Raw genomic sequence first — 19,571 nt, forward strand, 5'->3', positions numbered from 1 at the left:
ACCCCCCTACCCCCAATCACACCTTTATCCTCCTACTTCACCACCCACACTCTACCATGAATTTCCCTGGTGTCTAGTGGGGGAGGTAGGCAGGAAGAGTCACCAGAGTCTCTTGCCCTGTTGGCTGTCAGCTGCAAAATGGCACCTTTTTTCCTCTAGCAGTATTCTTGTGATATTACTTCTAAGGGTCAAACTGAGAAATAAAGGTACTTGAACATTTTTTTTTTAATTTAAAAGTTAAAATAAAATGTTAAATCAAATAATAAATTAAAACTCAGATATCACAACGTAGTGAAAACTGCTTGATCTAACCAATGTTAAAAGTGGTCATTTAGGCAGTAATTCTGTAACTTGATGCCTTAAATTAGGCACCACAATATGAGGACAGTTTGAAAAGTTTGGTAAAAACACAAGTTAAACAATTAAAAAAAAAAAAATTGACAAAATCTATTTTTCTGACGAGATGGAAAAACTGGACACTTGCTGGATAAAGTGTGCAGGCCATGATGGAGAATATGTTGAAAAATATAACTGATTAAAAAAAATATATATATTTGTTTAACATTTCTTTTACCAAACTTTTCAAACCACCCTCATAGGTCATTTTGGTAAAAGGGCCTCTCAGCGTTTTATGGCACTGAGCCAGCTGTTCTTATTGTTCAGCGGTCACTTTGCTACTGTTGGCAGACTACTGACTGATCACTCAGGCATCTCTGGTCTCTCTTTCTCTCTGGTCTCGCCCATTCACTACTGGTCACTTGGGTCTCTTCTGGTCACCACTGGTCAATTCAGCTCTCCTGGTACCTTGGTCCCCACAAACCCACTGGTCACCAGTCAATTATGCTCCTCCGGTACCTTGATCCCTATGGCACCGCTGGCGTAGTAAGCGGGGAGAGGTATGGGGAAAGGGAAGGGGGCACACGCTGCAGGGGGGAGGAAAGAGAGTAGAGTAGGGGTGCCACTCACCCTTACTTACGCCACCGCATGGACCCACTAGTCACTGGTTAATTCAGGTTTAAGCTTACTGGGAGTTAGGCGGATGTCAGCATGCATCCTCCCAAGGGTCACTCTTAGAGTTCCTATTGGCAGGAACTCTCACTTGTCTTTCTGAGCTCTTGGTCTTCTCTGCAAGCTCCTGTTTCTCTTGGGGTGAGATCTGTTCCAATTTGACTCAACATGCAAATGAGCTTCCTTTGCTTGGCCTGCTGGGAACAGCCTATACCCAGCAGGTTTTAGCATAGTGTTTGTTCCATGCAGCATTTTCTCAGTGGTGATTGGGGGTGATAGTGACTGTACCTTAAGAAGGATATGGCGATACTCGAGAGGGTCCAGAAAAGAGCGATACAATTGATAAAAGGTATGGAAAACCTTTCATATGCTGAAAGATTAGAGAAACTGAGGCTCTTTTCCCTGAAAAAGCGGAGACTTAGAGGGGACATGATTCCGAGATTGGAATCGACTCCACCGTCCTAATGTGGTTCTCAAACTTCTTACGCTCCCGTTCCTACACCGTCAACACAAATGGCACCATGTCCACTCCTTGGACTCCATCTTGCGGTGTCCCTCAAGGATCACCCCTTTCCCCTATTCTCTTTAACATCTACATGTCCTCCATGAAACTCTTTCAACTATCCCCCCTGGAAACAATCTACACTTATGCAGATGACATCCTTGTCCTCCTTGAGACTGACCAGAACCTCACCAACCTCCACGAAAACATTACAGCTTGCATAATGAGACTCCGTGCCTGGTCCCTCTCGGTACAGATGAAACTAAACGAATCTAAAACAAAACTACTCTGGCTCGGCCCAAAATTCGAACACCAGCCCACACTTTTCACACTACCCACAGGCGATACACTACAGCTCGAGTTCTCATGCAAGGTCCTTGGTATCACTATCGATTCCTCTCTCTCCCTCAATGACCACCTCAACTCCTTGGCAAAATCATGCTTTTTCAGCCTTCACATGCTGAGGAAAGCTAGATCCTACTTCAGCCAACAACACTTTGTCATCCTTGTCCAATCCATCATCCTCTCCAAACTAGATTACTGCAACGCCATCTACTTAAATCTATCAAAAAAAAGTATTCTAAGACTCCAGCTAATCCAGAATACTGCAGCCAAACTGATCTTCTCAAAACGCAAGTCTGACCATGCCTCCCCACACCTGGCTTTTCAGCAAATTGTAGCTCTATCCTTCCCCCCTTTCTCTCCCCCCCTTCTACACATAAGTTCATGTAATCCTTTTTCTTCTTTTCTACCCACTATTTTAAGTTCTTGTAAACCGTGTCGAGCTCCATTCTCATGGAGATGATGCGGTATATAAACTTAAGATTTAGATTAGATTAGATTAGATGATAGAGACTTACAAGATCATGAAGGGCATAGAGAAAGTGGAGAGGGACAGATTCTTCAAACTTTTGAAAACTACAAGAACGAGAGGGCATTCGGAAAAATTAAGAGGGGACGAATTCAGAATCAATGCTAGGAAGTTCTTCTTCACCCAAAGGGGGGTGGAAACCTGGAATGCACTTCCGGAGGGTGTGATAGGAGAGAGTACGGTATTGGGGTTCAAGAAGGGATTGGATAATTTCCTGAAGGAAAAGGGGATAGAAGGGGATAGATAGAGGATTACTATACAGATCCTGGACCTGATGGGCCGCCGCATGAGCGGAATGCTGGGCGTGATGGACCTCTGGTCTGACCCAGCAGAGGCACTGCTTATGTTCTTATGTACCCCATCACTCTTATCTTACCTTGAACTGATTTTTATTTGAGAGGGCATATCCAGAGATCCAACTGAAAAGTAGAAATTATCAGCTCAGATTTCAGTAGTTAATTTTCTGTTTTGAAATTCCAATAGAACAGAAGTAATTTCTACTCCAGATTTTTATTTAACTTGCATTAAGTATGATTTTTATGAATAGCTCAGATATTGTGTGTGGACCCTCATTTGTACACCCTTAGCTAACTAAGGGGCTCTTTTGCTAAAGGGCATAAGCATTAATGGGGTAAATTTTATATATGGCATCTAAAAAAGCACTATTTTATAAACCACACTTAGGGCTCCTTTTACTAAGCTGCGCTAGCGTTTTTAGCACGCACTAGAGATTAGCACGCGCTAACCCCACACCACACAAAAAATACTAACACCATCTCTATGGAGGCATTAGCGTGTAGTGCGTGCTAAAAACGCTAGCGCAGCTTAGTAAAAGGATCCCTTAAAGTTAAGCATGGTTAATAGAATAGCCCGGAATCATGCCTAACTTTAGGCACAGCCATTTACACCAATGAAAACATGGTGCAAATATCCATGCCTAAATTTAGGCACATATGCTCTTTATTCTGTAAAATTATCTGCTTAACTTAAAGGAACGCTCCCAAGCTGCCCATGATTCACTTGTTTCTGTGCCCCCATGAATCCCATGCCTAAATATATGCACATGACTTGTAATAAATTCTAATTACCACCGTTAATTGCTTTTTAAAATGACAATTGTTGGCTCTGATTAGTTGGTTATTCAATTAAATTGCATGTGCAAATTAGGTACGTACCTAAATTTTGGACACAATTTTCAACGCTTTTTAGAGAATTAGGGAGAATGTGGGCTTAATTCTTTAAAGCATTTTGCTGCATTTTGCCTGTAAATGCATATGAACAGTGTGTTAACTAGTTTTTTCTAATATTTTTGGAAGGGGAAGTGTTGTGGGTGAAGAATGTGCATGGAAGCATAATCAGCTAGAGCACTGGTGTTATTCCCATTCTCCTTTAAAAAAAAAAAGTTACAGCCATCCTGCTTTCTTTTTTTTTACCTCCCAGCGCCACTCTCAACCCGGCTAACGCTTAGTTAATGCAAAAGCACTTAGCATTAGCTTAAACAGGAGGTAGTATGTGGTCTGGCATTAATTTTTTTTGCAAGTCTTGTGTGCTAATGGAAGAATGAGCGTGGGACCTGCAATTAAAAAAAAAACAACGAAAAACCCTTTTATGCAACATTAATACACACTAAGCCCATTTATTTATTGGGTTTTATAAACTGCCTTTATGAAGAGATTCACTGTTTTGTAACTGGGCCTCTAAATATGGTAGTAAACTCATTTTTAGCTTGGATTTTTTTCTGTGGTTTTATTACATTAGGCCATATATTATTATTATTTTTTTTTTTAAAGAATAGCCATAATGAGTCAGACCAGTGGTCCACCTAGTCCAGTATCCTGCTTCCAACAGTGGCCAATCCAGGTCACAAGTACCCGGCAGAACCCCAAATAGTAACAAGATTCCATGCTACTAATCCCAGAACAAGCATTGATTTCCCCCATGTCTGTCTTACTAGCAGACTATGGACTTTTCCTCCAGGAACTTGTCTAAACCTTTTTAAACCCATCTATGAGGGGGGTGCTAAAAAGTTCTCAGCCCAACCAAGAAGAGAATGATGTGGATGTGGTTCAATCAATGATCTGAAACAAAGTTAAAACATAGAATTTTGTTTCTACAAATTGGCACTCAGAATTTAGGAAGTTGGTTGGTTGGGCTGAGAACTTTTCAGTACCCGCTCGTACATTAACCTCTGTTATCACATCCACTGGCAATGAGTTTCTGAGCTTAACTCTTCTTTGAGTAAAAAAAATAGTTCCTCCTATTGATTTTAAAAAGTATTTCCTTGTAACTTCATTGGGTGTCCTCCAGTCTTTGTATTTTTTGATGGAGTAAAAAATTGATTCACTACACCTTATCTCACCTCAGCCATCTCTTTTCTAAACTGAAGAGCCCTAATCTCTTTAGTCTTTCCTGATACAAGAGGAGTTCCATCACTTTTATCATCTTGGTTGAACCATTTCTAATTCTGCTATATCTTATAATGGTCAGATTTTGCAAGGAAAATTACATTTGTGAGCATACTGTGTTATATTACAGGCAATGCTTTCTGATTCTTTGTCAGGTGGCATCGAGTAGCTATCAGTGTGGAAAAGAAAACTGTTACTATGATTGTAGACTGCAAAAAGAAAACCACAAAACCACTTGACAGACACGACAAAGGAATTATTGACACAAGTGGTATCTCAGTCTTTGGAACCCGAATTCTTGACGAGGAGGTTTTTGAGGTAAGACTTTGTTATTTTTCTGTTTGTGATTCAGTAGAAAAAAACGCTTGGCAGAAATTCTTGATATTGCTGTAAAAACAGGCAAGGTCAGAGAATTCATATGGTGACCTTGGAGATATATTGTTGAAACTATAGTTGGAAGTATAGGGGACATCCTACAAGGGGCAAGGGTGTAATTGGAAGAGAAGAAAGAAAGAAAGAAAGAAAGAAAAAAAAAGCAGTATGGCTGATACTTTAAACAAACAAAAGAATGAGAATTTCTGGTACCAGTTCACAGATTAGATAAGAGTCCTGATGGGTTTGGAGAGACAATGCCCAGGGCCAAAGCTAGAATGAATAAAATGCTTTTTGGGTCTGTTTCAATAAGAAAACCATTTACCAGTCCAAAAAACAGTTCAGAAGGATAAATCCATAATTGTAAATTGCTTAAGGTATAGATGTAGAACCTCAGAATCTTTGGACTTGAAGAACTCCTCACTGATTCTACTTCTATATCCTTGAGGTTTCAGGTGGGCAACTCATTCCTCTGGTTTCTCTTAGCTAATATGCAATTAATTTGCAAAAGGGCCACTACTTCAAACCACTGATACCTCAGGTAGGCACTACCATTGTAAAGTTCAGGGAGAGACGGCATCCAATTCCTCCTGGATCTCAAAAGCAGGGCCAGTGCAAGCACTCAAGGGTCACTAGGCAAACTTCAGCCTCAGCCCCTCCCTTCAATTAGCTTTAAGTCATCTATCTCCCCCCATCTCTTCCAATAAATCATGATTATAAATATTTAACAGTGCTGTGTGTACTCACTCACCCACACCAAAATGACAGCAATTTCTAAAAGTCATTTACCAAATTAAAGAGCTATTTGAAATGTGGCCATGCTTCCTATAGGTGAATGTACACATTTATGGGTCTCAGATCCTGAGCCAAACTCAATTATTTTGCTTTGACTGAAGCTGACCTTTGCTGCCCCCTATCCCTACCCCGAAGCTACTGCCCTAGGAAGCTACCTAAATGTGCCTAATGGTTGAGTTGGCTCTATCAACCAGCCTAAGAGATAAAAGTGAGAAATATTATGCTCTCATCCCCTAGAGGGCAAATATAAAGATAGAAAAATGTCAGAAAAAAAAAAAAAAAGAAAACATACCATTTGTCTTAGAGTTTAGAAATGTACCTGGGAAAGAAGTACTGTAATGTATGTAATCAAATATAAACTGAGATTTATGGGCTAAGAAAATGACCCATAAATGGGGGGTCTCAGTTTATATTTGGGTTAGCATCTACTTGCCCGGTTCATAGACAAAACCGCCGAAGACAAAGGTGCGCGCCGACAACTGAGCGCAAGACGGAAGCGCGCGCCGAAGAAAAAGAGTGTTTTTAGGGGCTCCGACGGGGGGTTTTGTTGGGGAACTCCCCCACTTTACTTAATGCAGATCGCGGCGGCGTTGTGGGGGGTTTGGGGGGTTGTAACCGCCCTCATTATACTGGAAACTTAACTGTTTCCCTGTTTTTTAGGGAAAAAGTGAAGTTTTCAGTAAAATGTGGGGGGGTTACAACCCCCCAAACCCCCCACAATGCCCCCACAACGCGGCGCGATCTGTATAAAGTAAAGTGGGGGGGTTCCACCCCCACAACCCCCATCGGAGCCCTTTAAAACAGTCATTTTCTTTGGCGCGCGCCTCCGCGTTGCGCTCAGTTGTCTGTGCGCGCTTTTGTCTCGGCGCGCTTTTGACCTGACACCACTTGCCCCCTCCCATACTTGTTGCAGGCCTCCCTCGGGCCTGCCATAAGCCCGGGTGGTCGAGTGGTGGGCCGAGAGAGGAGGGATCCCACCTGCATCCTATCTCAGTTGACTCTGACACATCCCACCTCCCTCCCGCCTCCCAGATAAAAAACAAACAAACTACCTTTGAAGTCCTGGTGGTGAACTGGGACAGGAGCGAACTTCCTACGCTCCTGCCCCATGCAGAGCCACTATCTGAAATGGCTGCTGCGAGTTCTCATGGCAACCTCACGAGACCACGGGAACTCACAAGTTGCTGCAAGAACTTGTGGCAGCCATTTCAGATAGTGGCTCTGCATGGGGTGTGAGTATAGGAAGGTCGCTCCTGCCCTGGTTCACTGCTGGACCACCAGGGCTTTAAATGTAGGGGTTTTTTTTTTAAGTCTCTGGGAGGTGTTGGTTTACCAGATTTCCTCTTTAAAAAAGAATGACACGTGGCTTTCCCCATTCTGCCCCCTGTGAGCCATAGAAAGGGAGACCCAGGCTCATATCCCATTTTAACCACTACATTTGTGGTGGAAAGTGTGAGCCACCAAAATTCTACTATACTGCCATATAGGTACCTCTTATAGCCATAAGGGCTATTGGTGTAGTAGACAGGTGGGTACAGTAGGTTTGAGGGAGCTTTGAAGGGCTCACCATAAATTATAAGGGAGTTAAGGTGAAATGTAAATCAGGCACCCTTTATGTGAAGTTTACATCAGTGCCCTCTAAGGTACCCACTGCTCTGTTGGCATCTTTGTGGCCAATACATTACAATGCTGGACCCTCCTATGACCAAATAGTCTGTATTTAGACATTTTGAACTTGAATGTTCTTGTAGTCGAAAATGGCAAACAAAGTTAGGCATCCTAAGGTTGGACGTCCTAATGGCCAAGACATCCAAATTGGTTATTTTCAAAAACATTTGGACATCTAGTGGCTTTGAAACTGGACATTTCCCCACCATGAATGTCTTGCGGGAAGCGTCCCATGTTAGAATTAGATGTTCTATTGAAAATGCCCCTCTATGTGAACTAACTTTGGACAGCAGACCTACATAGGTATAATTCTGACACCAAAAGTTAGGAGTCGATTGACACCGTTCTATAAATTGGTGCCTAACATTTGGGAATGTCTATGACCTTCCTATGTCCCTCCCATGGCCATTTCCCTTTTATGGTTATATGATTGTATGGAAAAGTTAGGCTCCAATTTATAAGGGAGGTTGCACTCAACTTCAAGCACCAATTAGCAGCAGTTAAGTAGCCAATTGGCGCTCATTGTCTCATTATGTTACACGTGGATCTTGGATATTCCAGCACCCAACTCTGGGTGACCTATAGAGAATCTGGGGAATAGTGGGCCAAATGTTGCTGCAATACAGATAGCACCAGCAGACAGCTGAATCCAGATACTCGGTACCATCTACTATCTCAATATCTGCATTGAATATTCAGATTTAACTCAGCCACATGAAGAAGAAAAAAAAAAATGCTGACCACCCTAGCTAAATATTGACCCAGGCAGGTTCAGATACTGTACTCTCTATCTTAAGATTTGCCTATTAAGATGATCAAGAACATAGGAAATTGAGATTGGAAATAAAAATGAGGAATGTTGGGAATTCCAATTAATCATCTATACCTTTAGAAAATCGACTTATTGTAGAAGATGCCAGGATATGAAAAACAGAAGAGTGGTTTGCAAATATTGGTCATAGTGGACACTTATAGAATTAATAGAGCAATATTTAATTTTACACGAAATTAGCAGTGAGTTGAAGCAGCATATATTGTTGACAGGTTGAGGTATTAAACCACATTAAAAATTAGATACTGAGTTGTACTGCCATATTAACCCAGTAAAATATATTGGTTAATTGCCAAAATGATAGTCATCAAATCTTTACATTACTGAAAGATGAGTTAATCTTCCTAATTAGAGAAGACTTTAATATGATAGATATTCATTACATGAGTTAAATGATTGTTTTGCTCTAGCCAAATCTAAAATGTGATTGATTTATAATCTTCTTTGAGGTCAAACACTTCTACCAAAAAAAACCCCCAAACTTCTAACTCCTAAATTGAAATGTACTTTATTTTCCAGAATTCTGGATTTTAAATCCTTTTATGACTTTGGGCATCTCAAGGGGTCTCTGTGGGAGCAAACGGTTCTGTGCTGAGTCATACAGGAGCATGAAATAGTGCAGAAGAGGTGCGCTAAGCATTTTAGCGCATGCACCAGATTAGCGCGCGCTATAACGCCCGCTAGCCAAAAATCTACCATCTGCTCAAAAGGAGGCAGTAGCGGCTAGCGCGTGGGGCAATTTAGCGCATGTGGGGCTATTCCGCATGTTAAGGCCCTAACTCGCTTTCATAAAAGGAGCCCTAAATTTGTCTTTTTTTTTATACTGTCAACATATTTAACACCATGCGGATTACAATCAAAAACAAGATCAATTATCTTGGAGTTACATCAATATTATCTATTTCAGATTTATCAAGTCAACAAACTAACCGTCTCCCCCTTATACTAAGCCATGGTAGAGGTTTCTATCATGGCCCAGAGCGCTCAATGCGCTGACACTATTCCAGCACTCAAAGAATTTCTATGAGCGTCGGAGCAACATCGGAGCATTTAGTGTTCCGGGCCATGGTAGAAACCTCTACCACGGCTTAGTAAAAGAGGGCTTTAAAAAACCCTATAATTTCTTAGAAGAAGATAATTTGATTCAGAGGTTAGTTTTGTAGATAAAGAATTCCATGTCTATGCTGCCAAATATAAAAAAGAGGAAATAACAATTTTTGATAATGTCATGCCCTTTGGACTTGGAAAAAATCACTCTCAGTTGATTTCTGGAAGATTGTTTTACAGTTTGACCTGTGACATAAACCAGCTTTGGGCAACCTATACAGAATCTGGGGCTCACTGCTGACCACTGTTTGGTTACTGATATTGACTACTGGGATTATCTTCAGCAGTGGTGGCAAGTGTTTAGAAAATGTTTCATCAATCAGCAAGGAAAAATATTGACTATAGCTAGGGTTGCCAGATTTTGGAAAATCTGGACCCCCCTAGACCCAATTCCACCCATCCCCATTCTAATCCCGCCTCCAGTCCCACCTTGTCAGGCAGGCAGGAAGTCTGTGCATGCGCAGACTTCCTCCCTGCCTGACGTGATATGAGGAGGCTTTTCAAAACCCAGACAAAGTGCCAGGTTTTGAAAAGCTATCCGGACTCCTGGAATGTCCTCAAAAGGAGAACGAGTCTGGGGAAATCTGGACGTCTAGTAATCCTAACTATAGCACCTATTTGTCTTTATAAAACACAAAGGATAAAGTAGCAGAAATTACCTCCTTAAAGTGGTCAGAATTTGGGAAAAGCTATAATCTACATTATTTGAAAGTGAAATAGGAGTAACAACTTTCAATGGTTAATTTGCCCAAATAAAGATACAGTCATCGCTCAGACTGGAACGTATAGATAGGTTGAATATCTACATAAAGGTATATACATAAATTATGGGCTGTTAAGTTTGACTTCTGTGGTAAGTAAATTAATGGAAATGCTTTTAAAACAGAGAATAGAGAAGTTTCTGGAATCCAATGGATTACAGGACCCAAGGCAACATGGTTTCACTAGAGGCGGGTCTTGTCAGACAAATCTGATCAATGCCTTTGACTGGGTGACCAGAGAGTTGGCTAGAGTGACAGTGCTAAATTTTAGCAAAGCCTTTGACACTGCTTCACACAGGCATCTAATAAATAAACTAAGCACCCTTGATATCTGTCCCAAAGTGATGGGCTGGATTAGGAGCCAATTGAGTCCGTTGTGTAGCGAGGGTGAGCGGCGCCTGGGGCGGTGGCACTCCCCCCGCCCACCTTCCTGCCCACGCATACCCCTTCCCGGGGACTTTTTAACTTTGGCGCATTCAGCCACCAACTTATTGCCCGCGTTGGCTTTGGCGCTCTCTATGACGTCACTTCCTAGATGTGGGTCCCGGAAGTGACATCAGAGAGAGGACTGAAGCCGATGCGGTCAGCAAGTTGGTGGCTGTTCGTGCCAAAGTAATAAAAAGTGTGGGGGAAGGGACGGGGCAAGGGGAAGAGTGGCATGGGGGGATGGAGAGAAGGTGGAATGCTGGTGTCCCAAAAAAGATGGCACCCAGGGTGGACCTCACCCCCTTACTACGCCACTGGATTGAGTAGAAGACGACAGAGTAGTGGTAAATGGACCTCACTCTGAGGAAAGGGATGCAACCAGTGGTATGCCACGCGGTTCAGTTCTTAGGACTGCTGTTTTTGGAATTTTTGAAAGTTATATTGCTATAGGGCTGTCTGGTAAGGTATACCTAAATGTGCAATAGGGTAGACATCCTTGATGGTGTGGATAGGACCTAGTGAAGCTCAAAATTTGGTCCAGAATTTGGCAGCTAAGATTTAATGCCAAGAAATACAGCTGTATTTGAGCTGCAAAAACCCAAGGAATGATACAGTTTAGGGAGTAAAGAACTTTTGTGCATGAAAAAGCGGGATTTGGGTGTGATCTTAAGGTGGCCAAACAGGTAGAAAAGGTGATGATGAAAGCTAGAAAGATGCTAGGGTGCATAGGGAGAGGAATGGTCAATAGGAGAAAAGGAGGTAATGATGCCCCTGTATAAGACTCTGGTGAGACCTCACTTGGATTACTGTATACAATTCTGGAGACTGCACCTTCAAAAAAATATAAACAGGATGGAATCGGTCCAGAGGAAGTCTACTAAAATAATCAGAGGTCCTTGTCTTAGGGTGCATGAGACAGACTTAAAGATCTCAATATATATGAATTTGAGAAGAGAGATATAATAAAGATGTTTAAATACCTACATGGCTCTTAAATGTGCCTGAGGTGAGTCTCTTTTAAATAAAGATGAGAGGGCATAGGCTGAAAGTGAAAGGAGATAGATTCAGAAGTAACTTCAGAAAATATGTTTTCATGGAACGGCCTCCCAGTGAAGGCATTTTCGGACAGACTTAAAGATCTCAATCTATATACTTTGGAGGTAAGGCGGGAGAGGAGAGATATGATAGACATTTAAATACCTACGTAATATAAATGTGCATGAGTCAAGTCTCTTTCATTTGAAAGGAAACTCTGCAATGAAAGGGTATAGGATGAAGTTAAGAGGTGATAAGCTCCGGATTAATCTGAGGAAATACTTTTTTATGGAAAGGGTGGTAGATGCATGAAACAGTCTCCCAGAAGAGGTGGTGGAAACAGAGACTGTGTCTGAATTCAACAGGTCCTGGGATATGTATGTGGGATCTCTCAGAGGGAGAAAGATAATGGTTACTGCGGATGGGCAGACTAGATGGGCCATTTGGCCTTTATCCGCCGTCATGTTTCTATCTGAATTCAAGAAAACTTAAGATAAGTACATTGGATCTCTACGGAAGAGGAAGGGATAATAGATGACATGGATAGGCAGACTAGATAGGACATATGGTCTTTATCTGCCTTCATTTTTCTCTGTTTCTATACTTTAAATGATTTAACCAGTCAGGAGAGGCTACTGCCTGGTTGAATCACATTGAACAGGCCAAGAGCGGATAGTCAAACAAACTTAAATAGCTAGTCAGTGTCACTGAATATCTTCTCTGATTGCCATTGCAATGTCTGGCAAGTGCCAGGGCAGTTTGCGAGCAGAGACTGGGCAAAGCCAGAAGCTGAGCACCAGTGGTATTCAGAAGCAGTGCCCAAATAGGTAACAGGGCAAGAATAGGATGGCGTAAATAGTTTCATTAGCTATGCGGGTGTGCCATTGAATATATGGGTACTACTACTGACCCAAATGTTCAGTGCTGGTGCCTAGATATGTCTTGCCACTGAATATCTGGGTCCACATTAGCCAGTAGTGGTCAGCATTTATAAAACATAAGAACAAAGCCATACTGGGTCAGGCCCATGGTCCATCTAGCCCAGTATCCTGTTTCCACAGTGACCAATCCAGGTCACAAGTACCTGTCAAAAACCCAAAGAATAGCAACATCCGATGCTACCGAACCCAGGGCAAGCAATTGCTCCCCCATGTCTCAATAGGAGTCGATGGACTTTTCCTCCAGGAACTTGTCTAAACCTTTTTTTAAATCAATCTATGCTACCACATCCTCTGGCAAAGCATTCCAGAGTGTACCTGTTCTTTCAGTGAAAAAGTATTTCCTCCTATCTTTATATACTCCCTGTTCCACTGGTTAATTACTTCTTAGGCTTCTTTAGGCATTGTCCATGGTGAATATGCAACTTTCAAAACAAACCACTTTCATGAGTTTCATCAGCTCTAGGTCCACTGTTCCCTCTAAGATGAGCAATAGCCCTCCACCTAAAGTCCTGCAGATGGATAGTGCTGTTTCACTGTCACATTTTGATAGTGAAGGACAGGCAAGTTCTGCAGAACTCCAGGGAATCTATCTGTCCCTAATGATTGAAAACACAGTATTGAAAGACCACCCCCTACTGGCAGCACTGCAGTTGGAGGAAACTTGCTCAGCTTAAAAGGAACAGTACTCTATTCGTCAATCATATCACATACAAGGTATATGACGTGGACCTTAGGGCTCCTTTTACTAAGCTGTGCTAGCATTTATAGCGCGCGCTAACCTCACGCTACACAAAAAATACTAATGCCAGCTCTATGGAGGCATTAGCGTGTAGCGCGCACGGCGATATAGCGTGCGCTAATACCACTAGCGCAGCTTAGTAAAAGGAGCCCTTAGTGTTTTTTACTTAAAGCTTATACCTTGAAAATAAACACAGTAATGCCTGACATTACTGTATAAAGATGCTGAGAATGAAATAAGTAGAGTATTTGTGCTTCTAGGCCAAGGAAACCACATTTACGTACCGTGGAAATCTACTCCAAACCTATTTCACCAAATTGATCTTAATGTCCAAGTTAAATAAATGCTACTGTCAGAGTAAATTGATTGCATGCCATTTGTGATCATTAATCCTTTCAAAAACACTTTATTTGTGTAGAACATTAATAAACACCACAATCTAAATTTTGGGCTTATTTCAGAGGCTTACCTTGGAAACTTTTAAAGGGTTATGTTTAAATGGTTATAAGTGGCAGGCTTATGAAGTGTTGACTTTACTGGCTTTCTTGAAAGTTTGCGGTTGTGATCATTAGCTGCAGTAAGCCCCACTAATTTATCAAGCAGCGGACAACCACATATGCTAAGTAAATTCTTTTAAAATGTTTTTTTAATCATTTTGAAGGAATTCCCAGCCGTCCTCCAAGGCGCAAAATGTGTAGATTGTTTAGTACCCACAGACCTGGCACGCAGTGTTAAAACAACAACAACAACAAAAAAAGTGTGAACAGAGTTTTTCTTTTGCAAATTTGCTTACACAGGTACCTGATGATAAAAATATGAAGGAACGTTGCACAAAATATGAGCAATGATTTGAAAATGTAGGGCCCAATATTCACTAGGCAGGGTCAGCCTTTTTATTGTTCACTGCTGGCCTTAAGCCTGGATATTTAATGCTAGGCTGTTTCTGGTCATTGGCATTGAACACCCTTTAAAAAAAAAATCGGTTATGTTGGTATTTTGTACGGAACAGTTAACATTTTTAGCGGTTAAAGATAAGACAGCTATTTATGTAGTCCTATTTGACAACTAAATATATCTATTTAGGTACTGAGGCCTGGATTCTGCAATCGATGTCATTTTTGGCGGCCACTTAAAAGTGGCTGCCAATTGTGTGCCAATCATGTAAGGGCACCAGGTACAAAATTGCATCTCAGGCAAAAGTAGGCACTGGAAATGTAGGCCAGGGTTTTCCAGGCCTATATTTCCAATGCCTACCTTTGATGTGGGTTGTGCCTCTGTAGTAATGCCACTTCTAACGTTAACCACATACAATTCAGTCACACTGCCAGCGTTGAAACTACTCCTTAAAGGCCCAGAGGGATATCAGATTACCCTCCAAGCAACATAGCTCGAGAGGGTTACTTCCTCATATTTCCCGGAGGAACCTCTATTATAATATTTTCTTAATTTTCACTTTTTATATTAAATTATCATTTGTATCTTAATACTTTTATATAACTTTTATTTTCATTTTTTGCTTGAATGTACTTAGCTTTCAACTTTCAGCCAAAGTATAAGATCCCCTCGATCGCCAACGCGTTTCGCTCTCTTTTTCAAGGCGAGTGGAGAAGCTGAAAATCAAAAGAATCTCATATTATGTTTCAATAACATTTAATGTTCAAGAGATACATTCCCTAGCTCTTGTTCATTCATGCAAGCTTCTCTCACCTACTTAGTTATATCTCACATATCCAGCCGTCGGCTCTCCAAAAGATGGCCGTGGCATACTGGCTGAGGACAGAAATACTCCCACCCCTATGACATCACATCCGGCCCCCGGGAAATTCAAAATCTATCCAATATAAGATTCTATTTTAACAACTAAACTCGCTGGAAATAAAAATACTGTATATATATATATATATAAACAGAGTCTAGTTCTGCGAACCCCCTCCTAAAGAGACTACAGATCTACCTGAGCTATCCAATCCGAGGGATCTAGATCAAATAATTGTGGGATTGGAGGGAGGTAATACTGAACGTAGGTTGAACCTATGTGAACTTAGATGGATGTTCAAATTAAACTCCATATCCCCGGGAGGCCTTAATGAAGCTCTACCAGAGGCTATAGTTATCCATCTATTCCAAGGCTGTTTTAACCTCTGTGACAGTGGTGGTAAGTTGGCTGCAGGCAATGCAGTTTTGGAAGATCCTTTAATTGCAGTCAATTCTTGTCTGAGTCTGTTGAACTCCTCCCCCATAGAAGACAGTTGAAGACACATGGAGCAAGCCTTAAATTACCAAATAACTGTCCTTAGAACAAATGAGCCACAATTATTACACTGAATGAAAGCCATGGGGATTGTTTGAAGTATTAAAAGGTGTTCTATGATTGATAGGTAATTTTTCTGGTTCCCACTATGATGGAAGAAAATTGCTATATGGTGTGTTACTACAAGGGTTGTTTGAAATGTCTGGTAAATTTCCATGAGATGGTACCACAGTCCTTTAAGTGGCATCACTGTTTGGTAGCTTCATTCTTCAAACCATCTGTGACAAAGTTTCATCAGATGTGAAGCATAGTTAATGTTTGACAACAATTTGAATCAACCATGTTAATATTTATCACAAAATTGGGTAAAAAAGAGTTACGTGCAAAAGTAAAACATTTTTATTTGAAGAAGTGGATGGCCATGCAGGTGAAAACGGAGTTGGATGAAGTTCAAGAGGACTCTGCACCAGTATTGAAGATTATTTATTTCTGGATAAATTTGTTTAAACATGGCCGTACATGCACCAAAGATGAAGCATACTCTGGATGCCCAGTTGAGGTCACCATGAAGGATGTGATTGAAAAAGCCATCATATTGTTAAGGAAGACCGAGTGAAAGTGCGTGAGATTGCTGAGACTAAGCATCTCAAGTGAACAAGTGCACAATATCCTGCATAAAAGTTGCACATGAAAAAGCTGTGTGAGCGATGGGTGTCTCGATTGTTAAGAACATAAGAACATAAGAAGTTGCCTCCACTGAGGCAGACCATAGGTCCATCCTGCTCAGCGGTCCGCTCCCGCGGCGGCCCATCAGGCCCATTGCCTGAGCAATGGTCTATACCTATCTATACCCCCCAATCCCTTTTTCTTCTAGGAATCTATCCAAACCTTCTTTGAAACCATTTAATGTTTTCTTGTCTACAACAGCCTCTGGAAGCGCGTTCCATGTGTCCACTACCCTCTGAGTGAAAAAGAACTTCCTAGCGTTGTTGACTGTCAACCAGAAATGCACACAATAGGATAGTGCAGTGTTTAGCGATGTTTAATCACAATCTGCAGGAATTTTTTTCATTGATTCGTGACCATGAATGAAATTTGGATCCACCATTATACACCTAAGTCAAAGCGGCAGTCAAAGCAGTGGACAACAACTGGTAAAAGTGCACTGAAGAAGGCGAAGACCGTTTTGTCAGTTAGGGAGGTAATGGAGTTGTTGTTTGAGATTCCCAAGGAATAATCCTGATCAACTACTTGGAAAAGGGTAAAACAGTGACAGGAGCCTATTATGCAGCATTGTTAAACTGTTTGGAAGATGAGTTGAAAGAACTGTTTGAAAGATGACTGGTGCACAAAAAAAGTGCTCTTTCACCAGGATAATGTGCCGTTCCACACATCAGCTGTTGCAATGGCAAAATTGCATGAATTGGGCTTTGAATTGATTCCTCATTCTTCCTATTCCTCGGACTTGGCCGTCTGACTTTTTTTCCTGTTCCCAAACATAAAAATTTGGCTCAGTGGGAAGAAATTGTTGGTGAATGAGGATGTCATCAATGCAATCAATGGATATTTTGCAGAGGTTGACAAAGCCTGGAAACTCGCTGGACTAAGTGCACTCAATGGAGACTAATCCCCTCTTTTACAAAGGTGCACTAAGCTAAACACGCGCTAAATGCTAACGCATGCATGTTATCCTATGGACGCATTAGCGGTTAGCGCACGCATTGATTTAGCGCATGCTAAATCTGCGCTAAAACACGTGAGCGTGCCTTTGTGAAAAAGGGCCTAAGTGAGATATAAAATGGATTTTTTTCCCAAAAATATGCTTCACTTTGATTTTTTTTACCAATCTTTTCAATCAACCTTCACATGTGGTTGCTGTGTGCACACACCCAAGTCTGCGTGCACAATTTTGATGTACCATATATAGAACTAAGGGGTAAATGTGTAAGAGATTTTGGAGAAGTCAGTATTTACAACTGTAGCATGAACAGTTTAAAAGGGGGAGGAGCTGTTATGGGTATAGCCTGGTAAGACTTTCAGAGTATGTGTGTATTTCTGACTTTGTTGCAGTAGTGCACAAATACTTTAAGCATTCTAGATGTGGAGCTTCGTGATGTCATGCCAGGAAATGGCTGCCTGAGAATGGAACTCACTCTAAAATTTATAAAAATCCAGGAGCTTTGCAATCTAAAGCAGCCAGGAACTCACAAATACTCACCCATGAAGTTGAACTAGTGAACAAGTACCAGAGAATGACAACACGGTGGAAGCCTACAGATTTTTATGCACTGGGGAGCTAAATTTTTTCAGTCCAACAAAATTGTAATTTTACTGTTATAAACAACCAGAAATGTTCCCTTTAGTTTTGTTGCTTTTTTTTTTCTTTTCTTGGAATGCTCTTCTTCCATGCCTTGGGGCAAAGCCAATTATTCCAGTTTTAAGACTGCTCTGAAAACACTTCTGTTCTCATAAGTGTATGGTCAGTAACTCTTGTTATTTGGTTATCTGATTACCTGGGCCTTGGCGGTTGCAATTGTCTCTGTGTGTTCAAGGGTGGGAGTTATGACCCATTGTTTCTTTCCATCTGAAGACATTCTTGACTTTCCTTTTCCTTCTTTTTTTTTTCTTTTGACAACTGCATTTCACTTCCAAGTGTCTTATTTGGGTTAAATGTGGTTTATAAAGTGAAGAAATAAACTTGTAAACACAATAGCACATTTTGGTAAAAGCAGTGTTCTATGGAATTTGTTCTTTACTTCCATTTCATGCTCTAGTGAGAATTTTTCTCCTTGGTGAAGTACCGGTAATCCCAAGAAAACCATAAGCAAATAAATCTACTTTTAGATTCAGAGGAAATATTTTTTCACTCAGAATAGTTATGCTTTGGAACACATTGCCAGAGGTTGTGGTAAAAGTGGATAGCGTAGCTGGTTTTTAGAAAGGTTTGGACAAGTTCCTGGAGGAAAAGTCCATAGTTTGTTATTGAGAAAGACATAGGGGAAGTCACTGCTTGCCCTGGATCGTTAGAATGGAATGTTGCTACTCCTTGGGTTTTGGCCAGGTATTAGTGACCTGGATTGGCCACTATGAGAATGGGCTACTGGGCTTGATGGAGCAATGGTCTGACCCAGTGAGGCTATTCTTATGTACTTATGAAAGTATTAGTATTCTGTAAATTGATACACATGAGTGGTACATAAATGGAGACACCCAGTTACAGATTTGCCCTTTAAGGGGTAGATTTAGTAAATGATGCCAGTTAGGTGCTAGGCAGCACTGGCACTTCCCCTGTAGACAGCAAAGGCACTCCCGTAGGCAGCAGAGACACCTCCCCCCCCTAGGCAGCACAGGCACAAACACCACCCCCCCCAATACCTTTTTTTAAGTCCCCTTTCCACACTCCTGCCTGTCTTCCTCGCCGGACGGTTCTTCAGTTCAGGGCCGGGCAGAGCGGCGCAGAAGGCAGGCGCGTGCTGTTTGTGTTCCTGCCTGGTCCGGCGCCACTCCCTAATTGGCTGCAGTCAGTTCTCACATCAGGCCCGTGAAGACACAATGTTTGGCTGTGGGCAGCCAGTGAGCCAATGATAGAGCCTGAGAGACAGGGCCACAGGCACAGAGGTTTTATAGTAGTCTGATTGCCGCATTTTGTACACGCTGGAGACGTTGTATGTTCTTCATCGTGAGACCGTTGAATAGAGTTGGCACTAATTATACACCTATATAAAATTGCATCAGTTGACAGAATAGTGTAAGTAGCTTTTGTGATCCATGGCGAAGTGACCACTGGGGAAGTATGGGAGGTCATGCCTACATCCCTCCAGTGATAATCTAGTCTGCTTTGATACCTTTTTAGCACTA

At 41.6% G+C, this 19,571-nt stretch overlaps 1 protein-coding gene across 1 annotated transcript in view; it reads left to right on the forward strand.

The window, feature by feature from the left end:
- The window catches only part of COL11A1 (collagen type XI alpha 1 chain), a 528,076-nt gene that overhangs the window by 92,899 nt on the left and 415,606 nt on the right, over positions 1–19,571 (forward strand). The window contains exon 4 of the mRNA XM_033916645.1: positions 4,942–5,104. Within this exon, the coding sequence (XP_033772536.1) occupies positions 4,942–5,104 (163 nt within the window). The remainder of the gene's footprint in view (positions 1–4,941; positions 5,105–19,571) is intronic.

This window comes from Geotrypetes seraphini, chromosome 12 (genome assembly GCF_902459505.1).
Source record: "Geotrypetes seraphini chromosome 12, aGeoSer1.1, whole genome shotgun sequence".
Taxonomy (NCBI): domain Eukaryota; kingdom Metazoa; phylum Chordata; class Amphibia; order Gymnophiona; family Dermophiidae; genus Geotrypetes; species Geotrypetes seraphini.